Below are 22110 nucleotides of genomic sequence, written 5' to 3' on the forward strand. Positions count from 1 at the left end.
TTGCTCTGAATGACTTGACTCGGTCCTCTCTTGACTGACTTGTGACTTGACTTAGACTTCAGAAATAAGACCTGACTTGGGCGTGTCTCAAATGACTTGAGACTGCTATAACAAAGCATGAGACTTGATTGAAACAAGACTTCATCTGACTTGTCTCAAATTATTTCATACTTGTACTTAAGGACTTGTGACTTGGTATTGCAAGACTTAAATCCTGAATTGGACTTATCTTTAACTCCTTAGGACTTGCCATTACAAGACTTGAGACTTGACTTGAAGTAGTCTTAAATGACTTGTGATGCTACGTAAACCTGTCCGATAGGACTTGACTTGAGACTTGCAATATCCCAGCTTTGAGACTTGTATTGAATGACTTGTGACTTGACTCAAACTTACCCTCAAAAACAGCTCTGACTGCCTGTCAGATCTTCACAACACCCGAGCTGTTGAGGACGGTGTCATAGTGGAAATGGTATCGTCGTATTCTTCGGAATAGAATGATTTAAAGCCTTGGAAAGCATTTTCTTACCACAACTGCTCGGGAACCACATTATTTCCCTACGTTTTGTTCGCCTCGGCTGTACGTGCGACGGCGGGTCAAAAATAAACCACGGTCATGTCGTGTGCATAACCCTAAACCTAACCGCAGGATTAAATAGCGCCCGCGTGCACTGATCCCTGTAGGAAATTTGCAAAAAAAACAACGATTGAATTGCGTGCATTAACCTTATCCTCGTATTCTGTCTGAAGGGCATACTGCTGCTATTTAACGCCATCCGCGGACTCATATCCCACCTGAGCTACAAATGATCTCTCCCTTTGGGCTATGAGCTTACTTTGTGGTCTCCCCTTTTTCCTGCTCCCTGCTCTCCTCATCCATCTAGAGAGAGAGGGAGAGAGAGAGGGGGAGAGAGAGAGAGAGAACAAACCACATGTTTCAGGGAGGAATCCTGACCGGGCAGCGTCCCAGACCAAAGTACCTCCATCTCTCCTGCCCCATGGCATCACTTAGCTCTACCCTGTCATTAAGGACGGGGTTGGATGATCTTTGTTGGAACGCAGCCCTTTTGTTCAAGTAGGATGGGTGCAGAAGGAGAAAGACAGGAAGCGAGAGAGAGAGAGAGGGTTGGGGGGGGGGATGATGTCACCTCAGGTCGGTGCAGCTGGATCTGAGCCGGGATGTTGTGGGGTGGCATGAATGGTGTTGCCTTTGGGCTTTCGGTGCGGGAGGAGACAGATGGAGATGGAATGATGTGGAATGTGGTGAACAAGAGTGGATATCCGGATGAGTAAATATCAATGTCTTTTGTACTGTATAGGCTGTTTTATGTTGCGTTCACTCTTTGTTTTCTTTGGTGGGTGGATGGCTGAATGAATCATTTGGACAGAGGTTGAGGTATCAGAAAGAGTGGTTTGGCTCAGGGGTGGTGAGGATGGGGGGTGTGTGGGGCGGGGGGGGGACAAGAGAGAAGGAAAACCAACTTGTACTTGTGGCTACTGCACAGTAATGTCCGTCTCCCTCCCGCTACCTACAGTATGTCGTGTGGAACGTATCAGATCCGCCACAGACAGCCAGGACTGAAAGTAATTATCCAAAGCATTTCTGTACAGTAAGTATAGTGCTGAGCTTTGTTTATATTCTTTTACTTTGTCTGAAAGGATTGTTTCGGTGACTTGTTATCATACTTTTGGCCGTTATTCCAATCACCATATAACCACCGTATGAAGTACCATAGAGCTACAGGAGGATGAGGTTGCTATAATGAGTGATACTTTATACCAAACCACTGCTTATTTCTATTATTTACAATGTTGAACTTTTAGGAATTTTCACACTTTATCTCATACTTCCCCTGCAGTACTTCTGTGTGTCTGAGATTATTCTGCCTGCAGTGGAAGCCCCCCCCCCCCCCCCCCCCCCCCCACAGCGGGACTTCTGCATAAAGATGATGCATCTTTTGACTCTCGGCCATCTTTCAGAGCGAGCGATCAGATCAACCGTAAATGGGCCGCTGACAATTAAACGCGATGAGGCGACTTCCACGGATCTCTAATGGCTTCGAGATGAAACGCCTCCTCACTCCGAAGTACGAGAGCTTTTTGAACTGACCTTGTACTTTTGAGAGCTTCGCTTTTATTCGTACATTGGTTTCAGCAATTCCACAGAGCCAATAGTTGCTGAGGAAACGGACTTGCCGTGCACTCCCGATGCTATTTTCACGTATTTATGGCAACTTTTATTGTCTCTGCCTCCAATAATATTTAGATGGAAGGGGACTGATAGGAGCAGAGTTCCAATAATAGAGATTAAGTGCTCTGGGAGGCATTTTTTCGAGGAGAGAGGCATCTGCCTAAGTAAACTCGGCCTAACGCTGAGGAATTGCGCCGTGGAACGTGGTGGTGTAACCGGAGCGCTGGGTTGGGAATACCCCAGGGGAACTGGGCTCAGTTTTCCAAAAGCCTCTATCTCCAGCGATATGTAGTGTGATTTGAGGAGAGACGAGGATTGTGTGTGTGTGTGTGTGTGTGTAACAGGGGAAGTGGATGGAGGGCTTACAGAATGGCTAAGTCAGGAAAACAAGTCTCAGGAAACCCTATACCTCATTCTGGCACCAGCACAGACGTTCTTTCTTTCTCTTCCTCTGTCTCACTCTGTCTCACTCTGTCTGTCTCTCTCTCAGCAACTCCTGTCTTGCTGTATATCTCTCTCTCTCTTCCCTCTCCGCTCGCCTGTACCGGAGAAAAGAGGAGTGAAAGCAACAGCAGTCAGAGCAACAACTCTACAAAAGCCACCCTTGACACTCGGTGCTGTTAAGAAAACAGCGATGACCTTGTTGGGAGTTTGGAACTTTTTCAGACCAAGAATCTCTTTTTTTCCTTTTTTTCGCTGATTTCTGGGGCGTCTTTGAGACATACCTATATTTCAATTTTCAAGAGAAAACTGTATTATGTATTATATGAATAATATATGACAGAGATACATAAATCTATATAAACCCTCATATATACCAACTGTATGCTACCTGTCCAGCACCAAACAACAGGCAGAAGTTAGCGATTAGCTGGTTAGCATAGTGGAGAAACCAAGCTAAAAGAAGAGTGAATATTTGATTTACAGCCATCAGGCGTTCATGCTAATGTCAACCCAGGACAAAAATGTTGGCACTGTACGCTTCTGCAAGTCCTGAATCAAAAATACGTTTCTTAAATAAGTTTCCTGCCTCGTGTCACGCTTGCAGCGACGCACAGCGCTACATTTATTCCTGTCGACTCGTCTGCTAATGCTGCCCCCTAACCCTCTGGTTGTGTAAATAGGCAATTGTTTGCTCACAGGTTTTCCACTCTAAGTATCTCAGTGTCGTGTTTACAGCTTGTTTCCACTGATCCAAAGTGGCCAAACAAATCAGTTGTTGCAGGTTTAACAACACACCGTGCACAGGGGTATTCAGTGATTCCTGTGAACAGGATTCAAATCCCTGCTGGTTCAATCTTCTTTTCACTCTTTCTCACTCTCCCTTCTCTCTAATTTCCTGCCTCATCTCTTCCCTGCAAGTGCTCTCAGCTCTCTATCAGTTCAATTAAAAGATGCTTTGCATGTCCTCAAACCACTAAAGTGTATCACATTAGCTATCTTTGTCTCTCCGCCTCTCAAGCACTCGCACTCTTTTATCTTATCCCTTTCCCACTATCCCTGAAGCCCTCTGTCTCTGTCACCCCCCTTTCCTCTTTCAGAATCATTTTCCACTGCCATTCCACTCTTCTCTCGATCTGTCGCCCCCCTTTTGCCTCCCCCCTCTGGACCCCTCACTGCACCTCCCACAACAAACACACCTACTCATAACGCACCCCAGTCGTCTTTCCTCCCCTCTTTTCCATTTGTTTGCTGACATCTTTTTTTGTCACTTTACACCTCATTCTCCCTGTCTTTCTCTCTGTTTTCCTCCATCTATCATTATCAGCCTCTGTTTCCGTGTCTCTCTCAGCCTCCACCTTATCAGCCTGTCCTCTCTCTGCTCTCCCCCACAGTTCTTTCCCCTTGTCTCCCTCGCCTCTCGCCTCTCTCCAGCCCTCCCTTTTCAGCTTTCCCTCTGTGTCCTCGGTGTCTGTGGGGGCAGCGAGTGGTCAGGCCCGCCTGCAGGCATCAACAGCACAGGGCCGCTGCCTCGGGGCTGTGTGTGTGTGTGTGTGTGTGTGTGTGTGTGTGTGTGTGCGCTAGGCTGATTGGCACAGTGCCCAGATCCACCTCCTGTGGTGAAACCCACTCCTTTTCTTCTTAGCAGTCTGGAGTGCTGCCCAGACTGACCCTCACAAACACACTCGCACACTCACACGCACACACACACACACACACACACACACACACACACACACACACACACACACACACACACACACACACACACAGGCAGGCAAACACATTCACAGATAACCTGACTGGCACACAGATGTGATGCATAAATACACACACACACTCAGATAAGTCTCATGAATATCCGGAGAGCAGAAAGTCACCTCTTCTATATCTCTTTCAATTTGCCTCTATGAACAATGCATGCATGTCTTGTACAGTGTGTGTGTGTGTGTGTGTCTTGGCAGCCAGTGTGTGTATGCATGTCACACACAATGGGTCTGACTTCCACCTACTCCCGTTCTACAAATTGATGTGTATATCTTTTAATTTAGGATGTTTGCATTGGATTCAATTGCATATACAGAAAACAGTTTTTCATCACAATATGGGAAAAACTGTCACCCTTACAGTGTTACTTTCCGATTAAGTGCTTTTTATTTGCCTGCTTTTTATTTTTGACAGTTAAGAAAAAAACAATCTCACCACATGGGAGCTGTTCTGGAGCTTTCAATCACATGATCTTCATCAGCAGATTAGGGTTTGCCCAACTGTTGTAGATTTTCATGTTTCCATTTTTTTTTTGGGGGCAGAAAAGTTGAGGCTCAAAGTTTATTCTTGACCATAGTTTTGAAAGCCAGAAAACTTTAACCTCTAACTTTACGATGTCCTACATTTCCCAGAATGCTTTTGACAACCTCGCTCGTTAAGTCTGTTCTCTCTGGGATTGCTCGGTAGATCATCAGCATGATCTGGCTGCTCACTCCTTACAGCCTCTCTCGCCTTTTTATTGTATTTTCATTCTTCCCTTCTGAGAGTTATTGTGAAATCAATTTTAAAAGAATCAATTTGTGACATCAGAGAGATTGCATCTGTGCGCGCCACTGGTCATAAAAGTGCCATATTTGCAGAGGACGACAACACTGTCTCTGCTGCAGGGCTTTATTTTTCCTCATTGCAACAACTAGAAGTTAATAGGACCAATATGGCAGCTTTGGGAGAATAGACGTGACTCTTTATGGTTATTAGATTTCATAACACAAAGGGAAATTTGTCGTTTAGAATTAATCTACAATATAACGCCAGTTCATCATCACATTTATCAAGCTTCTCTTTGTACAAGAAGGTGGCTGGAATAGTCACAATCCTTAAATATATTAATCTGAGGTATTAGGAAGACGGTGATAATGTTTTAGTTTTTTTCTAAATCAGTGGGTGTGTCCAAACAGATATTAATACTGAGGGCCTTTGCTTTTTTATAAAATGAAACATGAGATTCAGGCCTCCATCCCCACCCTTAATGATTTTCATATTGTCCCTTGGCATTCAGCATTCAGCTGTTGTAACTGAACTTTTGACATATTGTATCCGTACCAAACTACAAAAACGGTGCCTTAACGTAAACGTTTTTGTCAGCTTTAAAATGTAACGGACTGGATTTTTCTACAAGCCAATGGTGGGGGGGGGGGGGGGGGGGGGGGGGGGGGACCGGTGCAGCAACGACTTCAAACTGGAATCCTAGGAGGAGCCGGTTGTGTTTTATCAGTCCTCTGGCACATCTTGCACAGCTGTGTCACTCTTTCCGTGTCATGGTCAGCTAGCGTGTGGCTGCTGGCCTCCGCGCTCTCATATCTGCTGCTTGAGGCCTTCGAGCCAGACTCTTAAAACGTGAAAAGCTGCGTTATTTATTCTCGCTGTCTGTTGCGGTCCTTGTGTCGCTTTCCGTCTTTTTTTTCTTCTTTTTTCCTCGTGTCCCCAACTTTTTAATACCTCCAATCTCTCCTCATGACTCCCTGCTTATTTATAGCTCCTTAGAGTAATACATAGAAGTGCAATTGATAGATCGGCTGATAGATAGAAATATTGAGAGCTACCACAACTTGACCCAGATCCTTTCCCCAGACACAGCGCACACGGAGGCCAGCGCCAGACCAGCAGCAAACCCCCGGCTGCTTGTTCCCTGACACTTGGACGCCAGCTCCTCTGTGGTTTCAGCCAATGAGCTCACCCCTATTGAAAATAACAGCGGTGACATCACTGTTTTTGGCCCATTGCGGCTCCCACCCAGTCAAGAGTCCGAGGTAACCCGCAGCGAAGGCAGGAAGAGGCTAAAACTGAATAGAAAGAGAAAGGGGGGGAGGGGGGAAGATGTTTTTTATTTAAAGGTAATAAGGTTTATAGTCAGGAGAAGGAGAGGGTGAGGCCGTTTACACGTATATAAATAGATGCGCATTTTTCTGTTCTGGCCTCTGTTCTGGCCTCTAAATCTCCCAACATTTAATTTCTGTTGGAGCACTTTTGTCTTAACCTTCATCCCAAACTGTCCGCCTGTTTTTCCCTCGCTTTTTTTTCTTCTTCTCCCCCCCCCCCCCCCACCCCCCTGAGGTCATCAGCAGATGTACCAGCTGGTGTTCATGACACTACCTCACGTTGATCTCCTGACCTTTCAACTTTGACCCCTCCGAGAACCGCACACACGCACACTTGATTTAATGGCCAGTAAGCCTCGTTCATACCGAGCGACACATTTACGAGGACATATGAACATGTGTGCGAGATAAAAATGTCCAATTAGCTTCTCTTTCTTTTGCATGGATGAATTTATTTTTTGAATATAAGATAAAGGCCTATTCATTCATTCTTAAAGATCTATGGTTTGCTTCGACCAACAAAGAGGCCGGCACGGTATTGTTTTTTGTCATACTGGGTAAAAAAAACCCAGAGCCGCATTAAGTCACTTTGTCTCACCTCGTTTGAGGACGGGGACAATATTTGGTCTCCTCGTGAGCGTTTTCTGCGAGACGCACGCCACAGTGATTTAAATCGCCAGCCCTCGCGGTCACAACCTCACTTCATTAACCTTGAGAGGGTTAGTGTCACCCTCTCCTCCCTGTGATGTCATGTTGGGTGATGGGGCTCGGGAGGGGGCTCAGAGGAGATCTGTATTGGTGTGTGTGTGTGTGTGGGGGGGGGGGACTTGGTGGTAGAAAAGAGGGGGAAGACGAGGGGGGATCCTATTTGTTTGTCTTGCCCTCCAGACGTGTCCGAGAGCAGATTAAGGGATTTAGCTCGAGGGAGGGGTTGGGGGGGGGGGGGGCACAAGAGGGACTTTAAACTCCTCACCCATCTACATCCCTGGTTGATGAATACACACACAAAACGCACCCGTGTGGTCAAAGAAATCGAGGAGTTGTCTTTTTGTTTCAGATAAAAAGCGACGGCAGTGAGAGATAGTTGAAGGATGGAAGGATAGGTTATGATGGAGGGCTGGGGAAAGGAAGACAGGAAGTCATGTGTTGACACCGGGATACCTCTTCCAGCCGTCTGATCGTCTCTTGTTTTAGTGCTAATCCCAAACCAAACCTTAAGTACCAACAGCATTAGGGACCCAAAATATCGTGGCTTTGCCAGGTCTCGCACGCAATGGCTGTCTTATAGAGAAGCATATAAGTAGCTCCACTGTTAGCAAGCAGTGGAGCTACTTCTTGAGTACTTTTAAATTGTGGTATTTTTATTTTTAGTAAAAGGTCTGAATTTATCATTTTTTAAATAATTGATTAATGGTTTATTGTACAAAATTAAGAAAATGGTGGACAAAAAGAGCCCATGGTGACGTCTTCAAGTTGTTTTTTTGTGCCGGCCAACAGTCCGAAGAACAAACATATTACATATGCAATAATATAAAACAGTAAAACAGCAAATTGTCCCTTTTTAAATGCTGCAACCCGTGAGTATTTGGCATTTTTGCATGAAAACCACTTAATCAGTTATCAAAATTGTGGTTCAAACTGAACCTTCTGATTCATCAAACAAACATTTCAAACAGCTTTTTTTCCCTTTTTTTCTTAACCACATTTGGAGGTGAACACCACCACCTAACACCAGCCTGCCACGCGCGCCATGTGTGTGTGTATGTAATTTTGGTGGGGTTAAGAGGAAGGAGGTGGGGTCGGGGTGGGGCTGAGCTGGCTGCAAACTGCAAACAAACGAATGAACGCCAAGCTCAAATTCAACCGCAGGGTCGCCGAGGCCGGGGCCTACCGTGGTGTGGCTCTTTTGTAATGTATATCAAGTTCACCAAGGGCCTTTTCATCTGACAGGCCATTGTTAAGGGAGGCTAGCCGGCGTTCTACTCCCCTCTTAACCCCACCCACCCGACACGGGAGCAGGTTGGCTTGCAATTGTTTTATGGAAATGTACGCGGGCCTGGCCGGGTGTCTGCCAGGCGAGGACGGAGGGGAGGGAGGGGGAGGCGGGGGTACTGTGTCTCTGTATGTATGTGTGTGTGTATGTGAGTGTGTGTGAGTGAGTAAGTGGGTGGGGGGGGGGTGGGGGAGTTGGATGTGACGCCGACCCCAGCGAACGCCCCTGACCCTGAGCAGATGGCGAGGCAGGGTCTCTCCGCTGAGCCAGAATTAATAACGTGTGCCATGTCACATTGTCTGAGATGGGCCTGCTGAAAGCTCCCCCACCGCCTCCCACTTCTATCCTGATTTTTGCACCCTCCCTCCCTCCCCCACATCCCTCTCTCTCTCTCTCTTACCCACCTTTCTTCTTCAGCTCCTTCACCATTTCTCTCTGCTTTAATCGTTTTTTTTCCTCTCTTGTCCCCTTCCCCCTCTCCTCCTCTTCTTCTGGGCCTTTTTACCTCCCATACATCACATCACTTGTCTCTTCCTTCTCCCCCCCCCCCCCCCTCCTCTGATCCCCCACTACATCCACTCCTCCGGCTTCCCCACAGAGTGCTTTACTCTTCCACGCACCCGTTTGCTCATTCAGTCATTCACTCACCCATTCATGTATTCACGTGCGCCTCATTCATCCTTCTTTATAACAGACACTCATTCACAGGTTGGCCCACTCGCCGAGGCTTTATTGGAGGACAATTAAGGCACCTGCGTTTCTAAAGCTCCCCCGCTGAATGCCTGCCTCCCCGTTTCCTCACCCGTCTGTTCACACTACTACTACTGCTCACTCGCTCACTTGTTCTCGCATCCGGCCTCGCTCACTCGCTCACGTACAGAGTCGCTGGCTCGGGCCCCAATCCCTCCGTGTCGCTCGGTCACAGAAGATGCAGATAAATCTGAATACACGCCTTTTTTCATTTAATGAGTGTTGGTCTTCCATTCTAAGACCTCAAGAGAGCTTTTCAAAAATGCTCCCCCAAAAGTAGATGCGTTTTGAAAATTCTGGTCTCGCATGGCAGGGTGGATGGGGAGTTTTTGTCAAGAGGCGATTTATGGCTGTCATGTGATGTGTTTTTGAGAATCTTGCTTTCTGGTGCACGTGATTGGAAACCATTTCTTGGCGGAAAATGGTTCGAAAGTGCAGGTGCAGGCTCAAGTGACCTGCACGCGGCCAAAAGCGGGATTTCTAATTTCAATGAGGACTAATGTTGACTTTTGAAGAGTAAACCCAAACAGAAATTTTAACTTTATCTGAATTTGCGAGGATATGGCCTTTAACTGTTTAATTCCTACCTACCATAAAATGTAATCACATGACTAAATGAAAGATTTCAACCTATACGATCATATCAATATTTAAATAAATAAGATTAAATCTTCGGTTTAAAGAGGGAGAAAAGGGGTAAAATGTGTAAACTTAATTATAGTTTACCTGATACCGTATCAGAGGTGAATGAATAAATAACAAGTCTACACGTTAGCGGCTCTGTGAGTCTCTGCACTTGAGCTAAATGCTGCTGTTAGCATGCTAACCTTTGCTAATAAGACTAAACACAAAGCACAGCCAGGCCATAAACTAAAGTATTAAACAAACTGAAACTTTGCCCAGATGATGTATGTATGCACTATGTAACGTCCGAGTCACCAAAGTTATTACAATTCCTCCCGAGGGAGACATGAATGTCCGTCCCACATTTCATGGCAATCCATCCCATATGTTGCGATACTTCGGTCCGGGCCGACATGTTGTGTGGACGTCCACTATCTAGTCCGTGGGTGTGGATCCATCACAAATATTTGCAGGGCCTCCCTCTCTCTCCCTCTTTTCTCTCTTGGAGCGGCGCGGTGGCTGCCAAGAATGGATAAGAGGGTCAGGGGTATGTTCAACCCCCCCCATCCTAATCACCAGTCCTCTTCCTGCCCCCCCCCCACCACCCCTCCTCTCTCCAGCCCCCAGCGACCCCCGCCTCCTGTGCCTCTATCGGCCTCCAGACAGACAGCCTGGGAGATGGAGGAGGGTGCACACGGTCACGGCCTCGGCGCTGCAGTCGCTTGGCCAGAGAGTGTGTGTGGGCGTGCATGTGTATCTTGCACTGTATCACCTCGTGCCCTTTGTGTGTGTCATAGTGAATTTTTACTTCTTTTTTTTCGCCGACGAGGCAAGCACTGCAAAGTGTTTGTCAGTGTGTGTGTGTGTTGTGTGTGTGTGAGGACGGAGAGAGTGGGCGTTACAGACAAAGGTCAAGGTTTTAGAGGTTCACTTGGCTGAAGCTTGTTCCCTCTAAACCCCCACCAGCCAAATATGCTGCGGTTAACAAAGTGAAACTGTCTAAACACTATCTATTAAACAATCATAATAGCAGCCTAACATTTTAGAAAAAAAGTCACATAAATATACAATATATCATGGTTTACAAGTTCACGAGTGCGTTAGTTTGCAGTAAAAAATGAGAGCAAACTTACAGGAGTATCGTTGCAGGAACTATTGTTATATTTCATTCCGCTGACACAATTAATTGGAGATGTCCTCCAGGGACAAAAAATGTATTTCTTTGTGGGTTTGGGTTGTCCGAAGTACTTGGTACCCACTAATCACTGTCCATCAATCTTTTTGTTTTTGTCAAGATATAATTCAGCCTGTCACTCGCTCTTGTTAAAACAACATTAACATTCTGTAGTGCAACACTATCGGGCCGCTTCTGCCGGGAGCTTTCGGCTTCAGAAGTCTTAACTGACGAGGGCGGCAGGCCAAGCTAAACGAGTTATGCTCTTAGTTTACTGGATGTGAATATCCCGAGAGGGTTTTCACAAAGTGGAGGGCTTTACTTTTGTTGGAAGGGTCCATTGTTATGACATCTTGACCCTGTTCCTGATTAGTCTCTTAAGGATTTGAATTTTTGGAGGAGTTTTGGCTCTTTTTTTTTTTTTTTTTTTGGTTTCGTTCTTGGACATACCCTCTCTGAAAACACTGGCTCCCGGCCTAGCCGACCGCGATACCGAATCTTTTGGGCTCGGTGGATGATGGTTCAACCACATCCTGACAACAAACAAAATAACTTGTGTTGAGGTTTGAGGATTCTTTGCAGCCTTTTTACTCCCAAATCAGGCCTTGGACTTGGCGCATACAAAAAAAAAGGGGTCAAGGGGAGATTTTGTTTGGGGGGGCTGCATGCATCGACTCATATTTTCCGAGGTGGAACGTGGATGTCACTCACAGCAAGCCAAACGAAGCACTGAAGTGCATCGCAGCTGAGTCACTAGAGGATGGAGTGGAGAACACTCCGATTCCCCCCTTCGCACGTTTTATGATGAACCTGATTCTTTTGTATCGCTCTCACTCGTCTGACGTTATTCACCTTCTTAGAATGAGTCCACAAATGGCACACTGACGTATAAAAATGACGAGCTTTGATCATTTCAGTTTTCTGACTCACACCATCTCATCTCGGGGAGGGGTCGATGAGTGTACGTGTGTCACCGCACCTCCCGAGAAAAGAACAGCGATGTTTTTGAGTTCTTCAGTAAACGGCTTCACTTGAGGGAATTTAATTTATCCCCAATACACTGCTGTAAGGGAGTCTCGGTGACAGCTGCTCAGGGACTGGAGAGGCGTTGTTATCACATGTGGACCTGGAATTGGAACCGGCAACCTTTTGGCTGTTCTCGTGGGATCCTAATGCTCCTATTTCCTAAAAGAGCATCTGAACTATCAGAATTAAGTTTTTATTAGCTCGCTTATTTGCTTTATTTGTGAGAGTTAGACGAGAAAATGAATATCAGTATGTGTCTCCAGAGCTGGAGACGGGACATTGTTAGCCTAGCTTACCATAAACTAGTCCCCTCTGGTCGTATAAATGAATATTATAGCGTAAATATTCATAATGCTTTATAGCAATAATCATAGCACATTTTAGAATGCATTTTATAATAACTTATAAGGTCAAGTATCAAAGTACTTCATAATTGCTGGTCACTCCCTGACATTTTGTTTCGCATGGATCATAGTGTATAATTACCATAGTTGTAATACAATATTATTATTAAGTCAGAATATATGTTGCCCACAAATATGAGATTTCACTTCATTTAAGCCTGCTGGCATTTTTCAATTCCCCAAAAAAATGTCACATTTTTCAAGGGACAGATCGCAAGCAGATGTAAAGGCAACAAGCTGCTTTCATACTTTCCGTAACGTTAATGCATTCAACATATTTTCAGAGCTCGGGATCAACTATACCCTGAGGCCCTGATTTTAAAAAAAGATGGCGACGAGAAACAGAGCCGAGACAGCCCACTCCTGCACTCTGATGAAAAGGCTTCCCTCTCCGGTGAGAACGAGAGTGAAATCTGCCGTGTGCGATACACTTGGCAGGATGATTTGAAAAGTGCTAGAGTTGCAGAGTGACGGAGAAAAACATGCTTGTTTTCTTTTGTTGCTTTTTGTATCTGTCCGTGCTTGTTGTTTCTGCTGATAACCCTACTGGATTTATGGGTCCTTGTGCTTGTGAAAGCCTATCTGATTCTACTACAACAATATGAAAGGCCTTAAAAATACACGCTGTGGATTGACTGCTCCTGATTACCTGTTATCAGTTATCAGGCTAGCTGAACAGATCGTAAAGGCTTTTATTAAAGCTATAAACTGTCTGTATCTAAAGGTATAGAGTCTACGAAGCTGCTTCCAGTCAGTCATATCACATTGCTTATTTTTCCAATGTCATCTACAGGCTGGTGTCAGAGCTGCCAAATAGCGTGCCGGCACAGTTCTCACCCCGCGTGCGTGTGGCAGCCTGAACTCGCCGTGAACCTGCACAGGTCCAGGAAAAAAAAGGGGGAAGCGTCTCTTTCCTCACGCCTGTCTTTCAAAAGAGTATATAGGGCTTGCAAAACAGGCGCTTCAGCTCCCCTGACAGTCTGCAGACTTATCACCCTGTCATTTTTATTTTTTTTTTGCAGGCTCTGTGATGTTTTTGGGTCCTAATTGTGATGACAGTCATGTGATAACAAAAAAAAAGCGGGTTGCTTTGAACAGAGGGGGAGAGGGGGGAGTTAAGGCGTGGCCCCCTCTCTCTCTCTCTCTCTCTCTCTCTCTCTCTCTCGGACCCGTCATCCTCTCCATTCGTCAAGCTGTCTGCCCACTCTGGGGGGGTGGAGGGGGGGGGGGGGGGGTTTTCCCTGTGTGGCTGGAGAGCAAGACAGATGGACACAGCGGACGGATGGACAGACAGACAGGGACGCCCTTCCCTTCTGCTGTGAACCCAGACTCACACGAGACACACTCGTTTCATTAATCTTGTGATGTTCTCTGAGGGAGTGTGATATCGTCACGTAGTCGCTTTGGCTTAAAGCGTTGTGTTTACTGCGTCGATGTCAAATTCAGATTTTCCTGTTTCTGTCTGGCACCCGGCCCGGCCCGGCCCAGCCCGGCCCGGCCTGTCTGTCTGCTCGACATCCCTTGACATTTGACCCAGTGTCCCTCGAGCCACATTTCCCTGTCTGTCATGATTCTCACTCTCGTCTGCTGGTTTCAGGAAGTTTCACCACCCTCCGTGTCAAATGACTCAGAGTCAAAGAGCTGCTAATCAGGAAACTCCGGATTCAACTTCCTTAATTGGCTCGCTTTCTCCCTCGTTATGATTCCACTCCTCCAATCTGCAGATAAAAATAATTTCTCCCTTTATTTTTTTATAACAAGTAGCTAGTAGTGCTCGGCGGGATACGCGGGGATGTGAAAATTGCCTGGACCACGGAACAAAAACTTAATTTCGCAGTTTCAGCTTAGTGCTCAAAAGAAAGGAGTTCTGAGGCTTTACTGTCCAATCTGTGCGATCACAAAGTTCCTTCATTTGGTGACCCTTTAACCTTTTTGTGAACAGATACCGGTGTCGGATGACAAACAATACATTTGACAAATTGACAGCGGGCCAAATCAGCGATAAGACAGAAGACGGTGACCTACTGGTGGGTGCAGTTTCCACATGAGGACAAGAATCTTTCTATCTCAATCTCCCTTTTCCTTCTGATCCACGAGCTTAAGCAGTCAAGTGAGTGGATTTATAGACCTGAGGCTTATGGCTTAGTCATGATTGCTTGAATTGGCTGCGTCTCAATTAAAATACATGTTTTTTTTACTCCTAATGAGAGAACGGGGACTTGGGTAAAATTGAGACAGCTGTAGACGCTCGCCGTATGTTCATTGATTTAAATAAAAGCATTGGTGAACAATTTGGGGCTTTTTGTTCTGCCAACGAACACTGTTTAAAGAAAAATCCTGTTTCCAGATGCAAGAGACCTGCTTGCCATTTTCTTGCCATTTATTTCAAGGAAACGTCAGTTCATATAGTTGACGGGTCTTTAAAGCATGTTGTATGTTTTACAACAGCCCAAAAGGTCAACGTTCATATCCTGAATACCACTAAATGTAAAAGTTAACATATCCTCCAAAAAAGAGGCCTCTTCTCCTTTCCCCATTTTGCTCCCATTTTCTCTGAAAAGTACTTGCACTTGTGTAGCCTCTTTTTTCTTCCTGTTTTTTTTTACTGTACTCAGCTGTAAAACATTTGAGGAAACTTTATGCTTCCCCATACAACTGAGTGTAACTGGAGGTTCTCCACCGACTATAAAAAAAAAAAAAAAAAAAGAGGGAAAGGAAAAATGGTTGAGGGCAGGATGAGGTCCTCGTCTCTGTGTCTTCATGGTGCGGGCGGCGGGCCAGGCACACTCTCATGCACAACCTCATCCCCGCAACTCTTTTCTCTCCATTCTTTTTTTTCTTCTTCTCCCTCTTTCTTTCTGGCAGAACAGTGAAGCTCCATAAAAATTTATTACGCGTTCGAAAAATATGAAATGTGTACAGTGTACACTGGAGAAGATCGCATCTGCTACTTAATAGAGAGAAAGTGTCTGGTGTGTGTGGATAGGTAGGCAAAGATATTGTTTTTAAAGTGTTTTAAATGCTTGATTTGTTCATATAAACTTAAAGAAGCAGTTGGTTATTTTGTAAAGTACGCTTCTGATCTTTCTTGCCGAGAGTTGGATGAGAAGATTGATACCACTCTTATGTTTGTATGGTAAATAAAATAAAGCTGGAGCTAGCTGATTAGCTTAGCTTAGCACAAAGACTGTAAACAGAGGGAAACAGCTAGCATGGCTCCGTCCAAAGGTGACCAACACCTTTAACGATGACTAATTACTATGTTATTTATACGTTTCTTTAATAACTACTAAAATAAAAGTGTAAAAACAGCTATTTCTGGTTTCATATAACTCTCTGCAAGAATGCGAATAAGCGGAATTAACGAAAAGTCTCTTTAACCAGTAAGAACCACATATTTCAAGAAAAAACACAAGCTTGTATATTTATGATAATTAATGCATTCAAACACTGTGCAACTCTGCCAAATATTTGTGTTGTATGTCAGTTTTGGTCTTTATTCATTCAGCCAGCAGCCACTTTTTTCCCATATAAAACAACAGCAGGCGGATCACACACACACACACACACACAAAACATCTAACAAACAAGAGCATTGACTTGCCATCGGTGTGGTCTCAGAAGCATTCACTTTTTCTTTGAAGTCGGAAAAAAACACCCACACAAGAAGTCAGTTGTAAGGTGAAACAAAGATGCCAAACTGATTTAAATGAAGGCTGCAGCAGAGACAACAAAACCAACAGACCTACATGAAGGTTTACGGCTTTCTGACCCCTCCCTGGTAAACAAGAAGGACCCACTTGTGGTTGGGGATGATACAACAAGACAAACGTGTGCAAATGCACTCTTGGCTGGGGGAGAAACCGAGGCAAACAGAAAGGCCAACAAAGCCCGTGCCACATTTCCGAGCATGATCATTCTCAATAATAGCCTCCCTTGTACTTTGGGCTGTGAGGAGGGTGGCCATGGGGCTCCTCAATGTGATGGCAATGCGCTAATCTGCCCTGTATGGCCCATTCACATGTGTTCACACCATTGTTTCCACACTCTAAACAGGAACTGCAATGTTACCCAAGGGAATTCTACATTTGGTGTGCAGAAAACCCTTTAATTTCCACTCTCATTTTAGAGTCAGCGTGTCCTCGCAAGTCTCATCACCTATCGTGCTTGTTGTCTATACTACTGGGAAGTATAGAATAAAAAATGATATGTTGGCTGTAATTACATGCAGCTGTTAATGCAGAATACTGCAGAGACAGGATGCACACTGCAGAATATGTGCGAGCCTGGGAAAAACCGAGGGTTTCCTCACCACTAGCGTTTCCCCCCCCAAACCGATCGGTGCTGTAATTTATTATCCGGTAAACACGTGGGAATAGTATCTCAGCGACACAAGATAAACAACTTCACGCACATCTCGCGATAGGAGACGCTCCCTCTGTGCTTGCCTATTGTGAGAGTTTTCCAACTCTCGCGAGATCTTCGAAGTTTCCCACGCCTGTTGTGGCGTCTGCTCTCTCTCTCTCTCTCTCTCTCTCTCTCTCTCTGCCTCTCTCTCTCTCTCCTCCCCGCCGCCTCCCCCTTTTTTTTCTCTCTCTCTCTTCCTCACCCACCCCCTTTCTCTCCGTCTCCCTAGTCTCTACACCTCCAGTCTGCTTCTGTTGTCTCGGCGGATTGTTGGGCGGTGGGAGAGCGAAAGGATATCGCGAGTATTGGAGTTTTGGTGAGAGTTTGTGGAAGATGGCGCCTGTTGTGACAGGGTGAGTCTGAGATTCGGGTCTGTCGGTTTGTGGGAGCGGAGTTGGAAGAGAGAATACAAGTTATTATAATACATATAGTAATTGTAATCCCTGTGCTGTAGCCTGGTTGCACTGCGGTGTTTTGACCACTGACGTTTCTTTGTCTCAACGTGTGTTTCCGTGAGAGTGTTTTTTGTTATCGTTACTTGCCTGAGCTGACTGTTGCTGCAGTGTTTTGTGAGCTAGCCCCACAGCTAAGCGATACTTCACCCACGGTGGTCTTTTTTTTTTTTTCTTCCCCAGACAACGGCTAAGCTAGCAGGCTAGACAGCGAGCTAAACACAACCAGTGAAGCATGTTTAAAATTTTTTTTTTTTTACAAAACGTTTTATATGCAACGTCTCGTTCCCCTCTCAGTATTTTACAAATTCCTGGTCCTGTTATTTTGTTTTCGTAAACGTGCTCAACCCACAGCCGGGGCAGCACGCTTTACGAACCGGATTCATAGCTGTCCGATAATGGATGCTAGCTAGCATAGATATCTGACTGAAACACGTTGCAGGCTTTTGTGAGCCAGGCATCCCCCCTTTAGGCAGTGTTTTTTTTATAATGTTGACTCTTTATTTGTGAGATAGTTTTCGCTTTTTTTGCGCGGGCGTGCTTTGCTGTGAATGTATAACTCAGAGCTACCGCAGTGAATAGCGTGTACTTTTACGACTTCAGCTCCGTGTAACGTGGACGTCAGTGCTGGGAAAACAGTATTTATTACTACTTTTAACTACGTTTTGCGTCAAACCTTAACCCAACACTGCAGTGCATCTAAGGACAAAATAGACCTACCACAGCCATGTGTGCGCAACCCTCACACCACTGCAACATTACCCAAATATTCCACTTAGCCCGAGCATTTAATTTAATATCTTATTTATTATTTATAATGAAAGTGACGTTTTCTTCCCCAAACAACTTTAAATTATTTCCCTGCTGAGCTCTGAATATTAAGACAACTAGCTGTTGTCCAATATAATTTAATTTATTTTTTTGTGTTTGAGATTATTAAAACAAATCCAGATATAAATGTTAATTATGCATGGTGCACGTTCAGTAATTACTACCAGCTCATAACATGTGATACGTGTGTAAACCAAGGATTTTAATGAGATAATGGTCTTTGTTAACATTTAAAAAAATACATTTATTGAAGTGATAGTTAGAGAATATCAATGATGTATTCCCTCATAAAGCAGAGCAGTGCTGCATTGTGTTGTTACCCTTTGCATCATCCGAATTATTCAACATAATCACACTGTAGCCTGGACTCTGTGCTGTGTGTGTTTGAGCCGATTGTCTTCACCGCTTTTGGTCGGTCTGTGGAGTAAACCCTGATTAACATGATTTGCCTGCACATTAACGAGACACAAACCTAATTTATTAATTTTTTTTCTGCACTCTTGAGGCTGTAATCCCCACAGACAGCTCAGTGGGTGACAGACATTTGCTGTGCTTGTTGGAGGTGTGCGTATGTTGGAAGGACGGGGGCGGGGGGTTAGCTGTGCATGTTCATTTGGGGCTTTCCAGCAGACCTGAACTGATTTCAGTTGAGGGGAGGGAGGGGGGGATGCAGGCAGAGGGAGGGAGGGAGCTAGAGGGCAGGCGGGTCAGGTCTGGGTGACTGGCCACCTGTCCAGATGATATCTGCAGATTCATGTGTGTTTGGCTGTGAGTGGGGGTCAGTGTGTGAGAGGAAGATGCTGTGTGTGTGTGTGTGTGCTTGGGGGAGAGCGCTTTAACAAAAAATTAAAGTGCCATAAGGGCTCTTTTTTTTAGCCGTGTTCACATGAACGGTTGGAGGCATCACGGAGCCTGACCACAGCCCCGTGCGCTGGTTGATTGGTTCTGCCTTCACACAGGGAGGGGCTCCACAGGCTTGTTAATGGTATTATGACTCTGGTGTAACAGCGTTACAGAGAGGTTATAGTTCTATGTTTCTGTCTTAAAAGTTACTGGTTCTACTGTCTCTTTAAGTTGTAACTTTGTGTTTCACCTTGAGACATTGCTTCTTGGAAATCTATTCATCTTCAAACGAAGAAAGATAGAAGATCATCGAGTGTGTGTTTGTGTCTGAACGCAATCAGACACTGTTTTTGATACTAGATGTGTCTGATTGTGCAGGTGGCAATTACTAATTCAGTTGACATCATAAATGTTGGCTTTTATGAAGCACTGTATTTTACTGCGGAGACCATTTCATTCAATGTACAGCTCCTGTAATTGCCAAAGAGCTTTGTAGCATGGATTACAAAACACACGACCGCTATGACATACAATGAACAAATCGACTGGATATTTCACATGTCAACCACTCGCTGTGAAGAGTTTATTGTTAGCTTCTTTGCAAAGAAGGGGGGCGGAGAATAGCTTGAATTTATGTTTGTTACAGTGGATTTTCATGCCGACGTCACAGTGGTCTTTGCTTAGGTTTCTTTGCAACATGTCCCAACAGCGCGAGACACCCATCATGGCAGGGAGAACAAAAATGATCGAAAGCGTTGCTACGTTTTACTTGAGTGGATGCTGATATTTCTCGTTGTCATTAATGTAATAAACCCCTCACAAGTAAGGGAGGTAATACCAGAAATATATCAAAACATTAGGCGAACAAGCGGAACATAAATGTGCAGAAATGCACCGTTTTCTACTGTTCATCGAGCAGCCGTTCATCCTCGTCCACTGCAGGTAACGTTAGCGATGCCGTATGGAGTTTGCTAATAAGAATAGAATCACAAAATCATCAAAAAGGACCGATAAGAGTATCGATAAGGAACCGACCCGATAATCAATACCGATAAGAGTACTAGTATCAATAAAATCCCAACGATAATCTGCACTGACTAAGCTCTCGATGACAACTCCTCTTGTGTGCTGTGCACGGGTTCACAGCATTGCACAAATGTTCCTACCCCGGTACAGAACAGTGATGATGTAGCTTGCATGTGGCAAAAAAATGAAAAAGCAACAGTGTTGCTTGTGTAATGTTCCCCATCTCTCTTCCAGAGAAACTGATTGTGATCGCTGAAAGAGCAGCACTTTTTTCACCTGGGACGATAAAAGCATGAATCACTTATTTCAACACCGCTCTGCCTTTGCTGTGGCCCCGAGGGACGGGATTCCATTTTGCTCACCCTCCCTTCCATCCCTCTGCCAAAAAAAAAATGAAAAAACAGAACGATGGAGTCTTTCATGCCAAAAGCCAAGCGTCTCTGTGCTGATGATACTACCGAGCCTTTCTTTAAAAAACGCAAACCGAGCGTGCAGTTTGATCTCTGCGGCTGTGTTAACGGTGGTCAAGTGAGTGCATGTGGAAGAGAGCGTGTACCGAGCAAAAAAGTTGATGTGTGTGTGTGCACGTGCACGTGCACGTGCATCCTCCCCCCCGGGTCCTCTCCTCTTCCCTGCGTCCCATTTTATGAAAGGAGAGGTTCAGAGAGAGCAGCAGATGTCGAAGCGCTGACCTTTACGGTGGCAAAGGCTCCGGCTGGAGTTAAAAGACATGTTTACCCCCCTCCCCCCTCCTACAGCCCCGAAGCAGCAGCATCCACCCACACCCCACCCGCTACCGTAGCTGCTGCACTGGTGGATAGGTTAATAACAGAGATGACACAAGCCATCTGATCCGCGTGTCACCTCAGTATCCAGCAGCATCCAAAGCTGCCCTATATCCACCCAGAACTGTGAAAATCTTCAAAGTGTGTGTGTGTGTGTGTGTGTACAGAAGTCACAGGCAAATGTGCCACCGCCAGACATCTTTAGGGGGATTTATTCTCATGCGTACAGTAGCCTATTGTTTTGGAAGTTCATGCATATCCATTACTTCACATGATTGAAATATCCCCCCCGAAGCCTATAGCTTCTCGTTCAGGGTTCAGATTTAACTTGTTTGCTGGAGCGACGATGGGCCTCTAAAAAGCACCACAAGCCCTGGTTGTCTCAATATCTTCTTTCTCTTGTGCCCCCCCCACCCACCCACCCACCCACCCCCCCACCATTCAGTCTGTTTGTGTCCGTCTGTCTCAGGGGAACGACCACAGGAGACACCCAGGGGGATAGCAATGCACATTTTTGCGTAATTTGCCTTGGGTCGCCGCCAGCTCGGCACTCTTTATTCTTAGTCCCTCAGCCACGTGCTTAAGTGTGCACAAGCCAGATACACCATCAGAGTCTGTCCCTGTACTCGCACCGCCCTCCTGCTTATTCATTGTAACTTCCTGGTATAGGTAATGCATTTAGAGTGACCTTTTGAGGGGCTTGCCTTACCTAATTTCTCCCCAAACCCCCTGCGGCCTGATAGGGGAGGGTGGATTTCTCACACAAAAGCCACGACGAGGAGGGGGAGGGGGGGGGGGGGGGGCATTTATTTACTTGTGCAAGACTTGGAATGCTCTAGTCTGAGCTCATACTTCTTTTTTTTTTTTCTCTCGCTGCTGTTTGCTTCGCCGCGGACGGGACGGAACATTCTGATGTAAATCTGAAGCCAGTGTGGTTTTGAAAACAGCCCCTGCCGTCATGTTTGATAGAGGCCCAAGTCCTCTCGGTGGTGTTGTTGTTGGCAGCGCCGCCGCTGCTTCGGAGGAAGACAGCCGAGCGGGCAGGAGAGCCAGCACGAAGGCGAATGTGGAAGTTCGTACCTATCCTCTGACTCTTGTTTTTTGGGGTTTTTGTCTTCCTCTTCCAGGAGAACTTCCTCCGTTCCTTCGCTGTTTTGCAGCCGAGGGAATGTCGGTTTTCTACTGTGTCAGCGGTTCTTGCTCCCGCTGTCCCTCCACATTCAGGATGTTTCATTCAGAAAACATGACTGTCTGACTCCTGTTTGCTTTCATTCGGCCTCAGTGAGCAAACTCTTGC

The 22110-nt window shown here is 45.6% G+C and overlaps 1 protein-coding gene across 1 annotated transcript in view; it reads left to right on the top strand.

Annotated features, from left to right (window-relative positions):
• The first annotated feature begins 17097 nt into the window (after positions 1-17097).
• Positions 17098-22110, top strand: part of rbpjb (recombination signal binding protein for immunoglobulin kappa J region b) — a 32117-nt gene continuing 27104 nt past the window's right edge. Inside the window, 1 exon segment of the mRNA XM_076092696.1 lies at positions 17098-17229. Within this exon segment, the coding sequence (XP_075948811.1) occupies positions 17210-17229 (20 nt within the window). The 5' untranslated portion in view covers positions 17098-17209.

This window comes from Anarhichas minor, unplaced genomic scaffold, assembly GCF_050575085.1.
Source record: "Anarhichas minor isolate MPS153535 unplaced genomic scaffold, ASM5057508v1 ptg000016l, whole genome shotgun sequence".
In the NCBI taxonomy this organism is placed as follows: domain Eukaryota; kingdom Metazoa; phylum Chordata; class Actinopteri; order Perciformes; family Anarhichadidae; genus Anarhichas; species Anarhichas minor.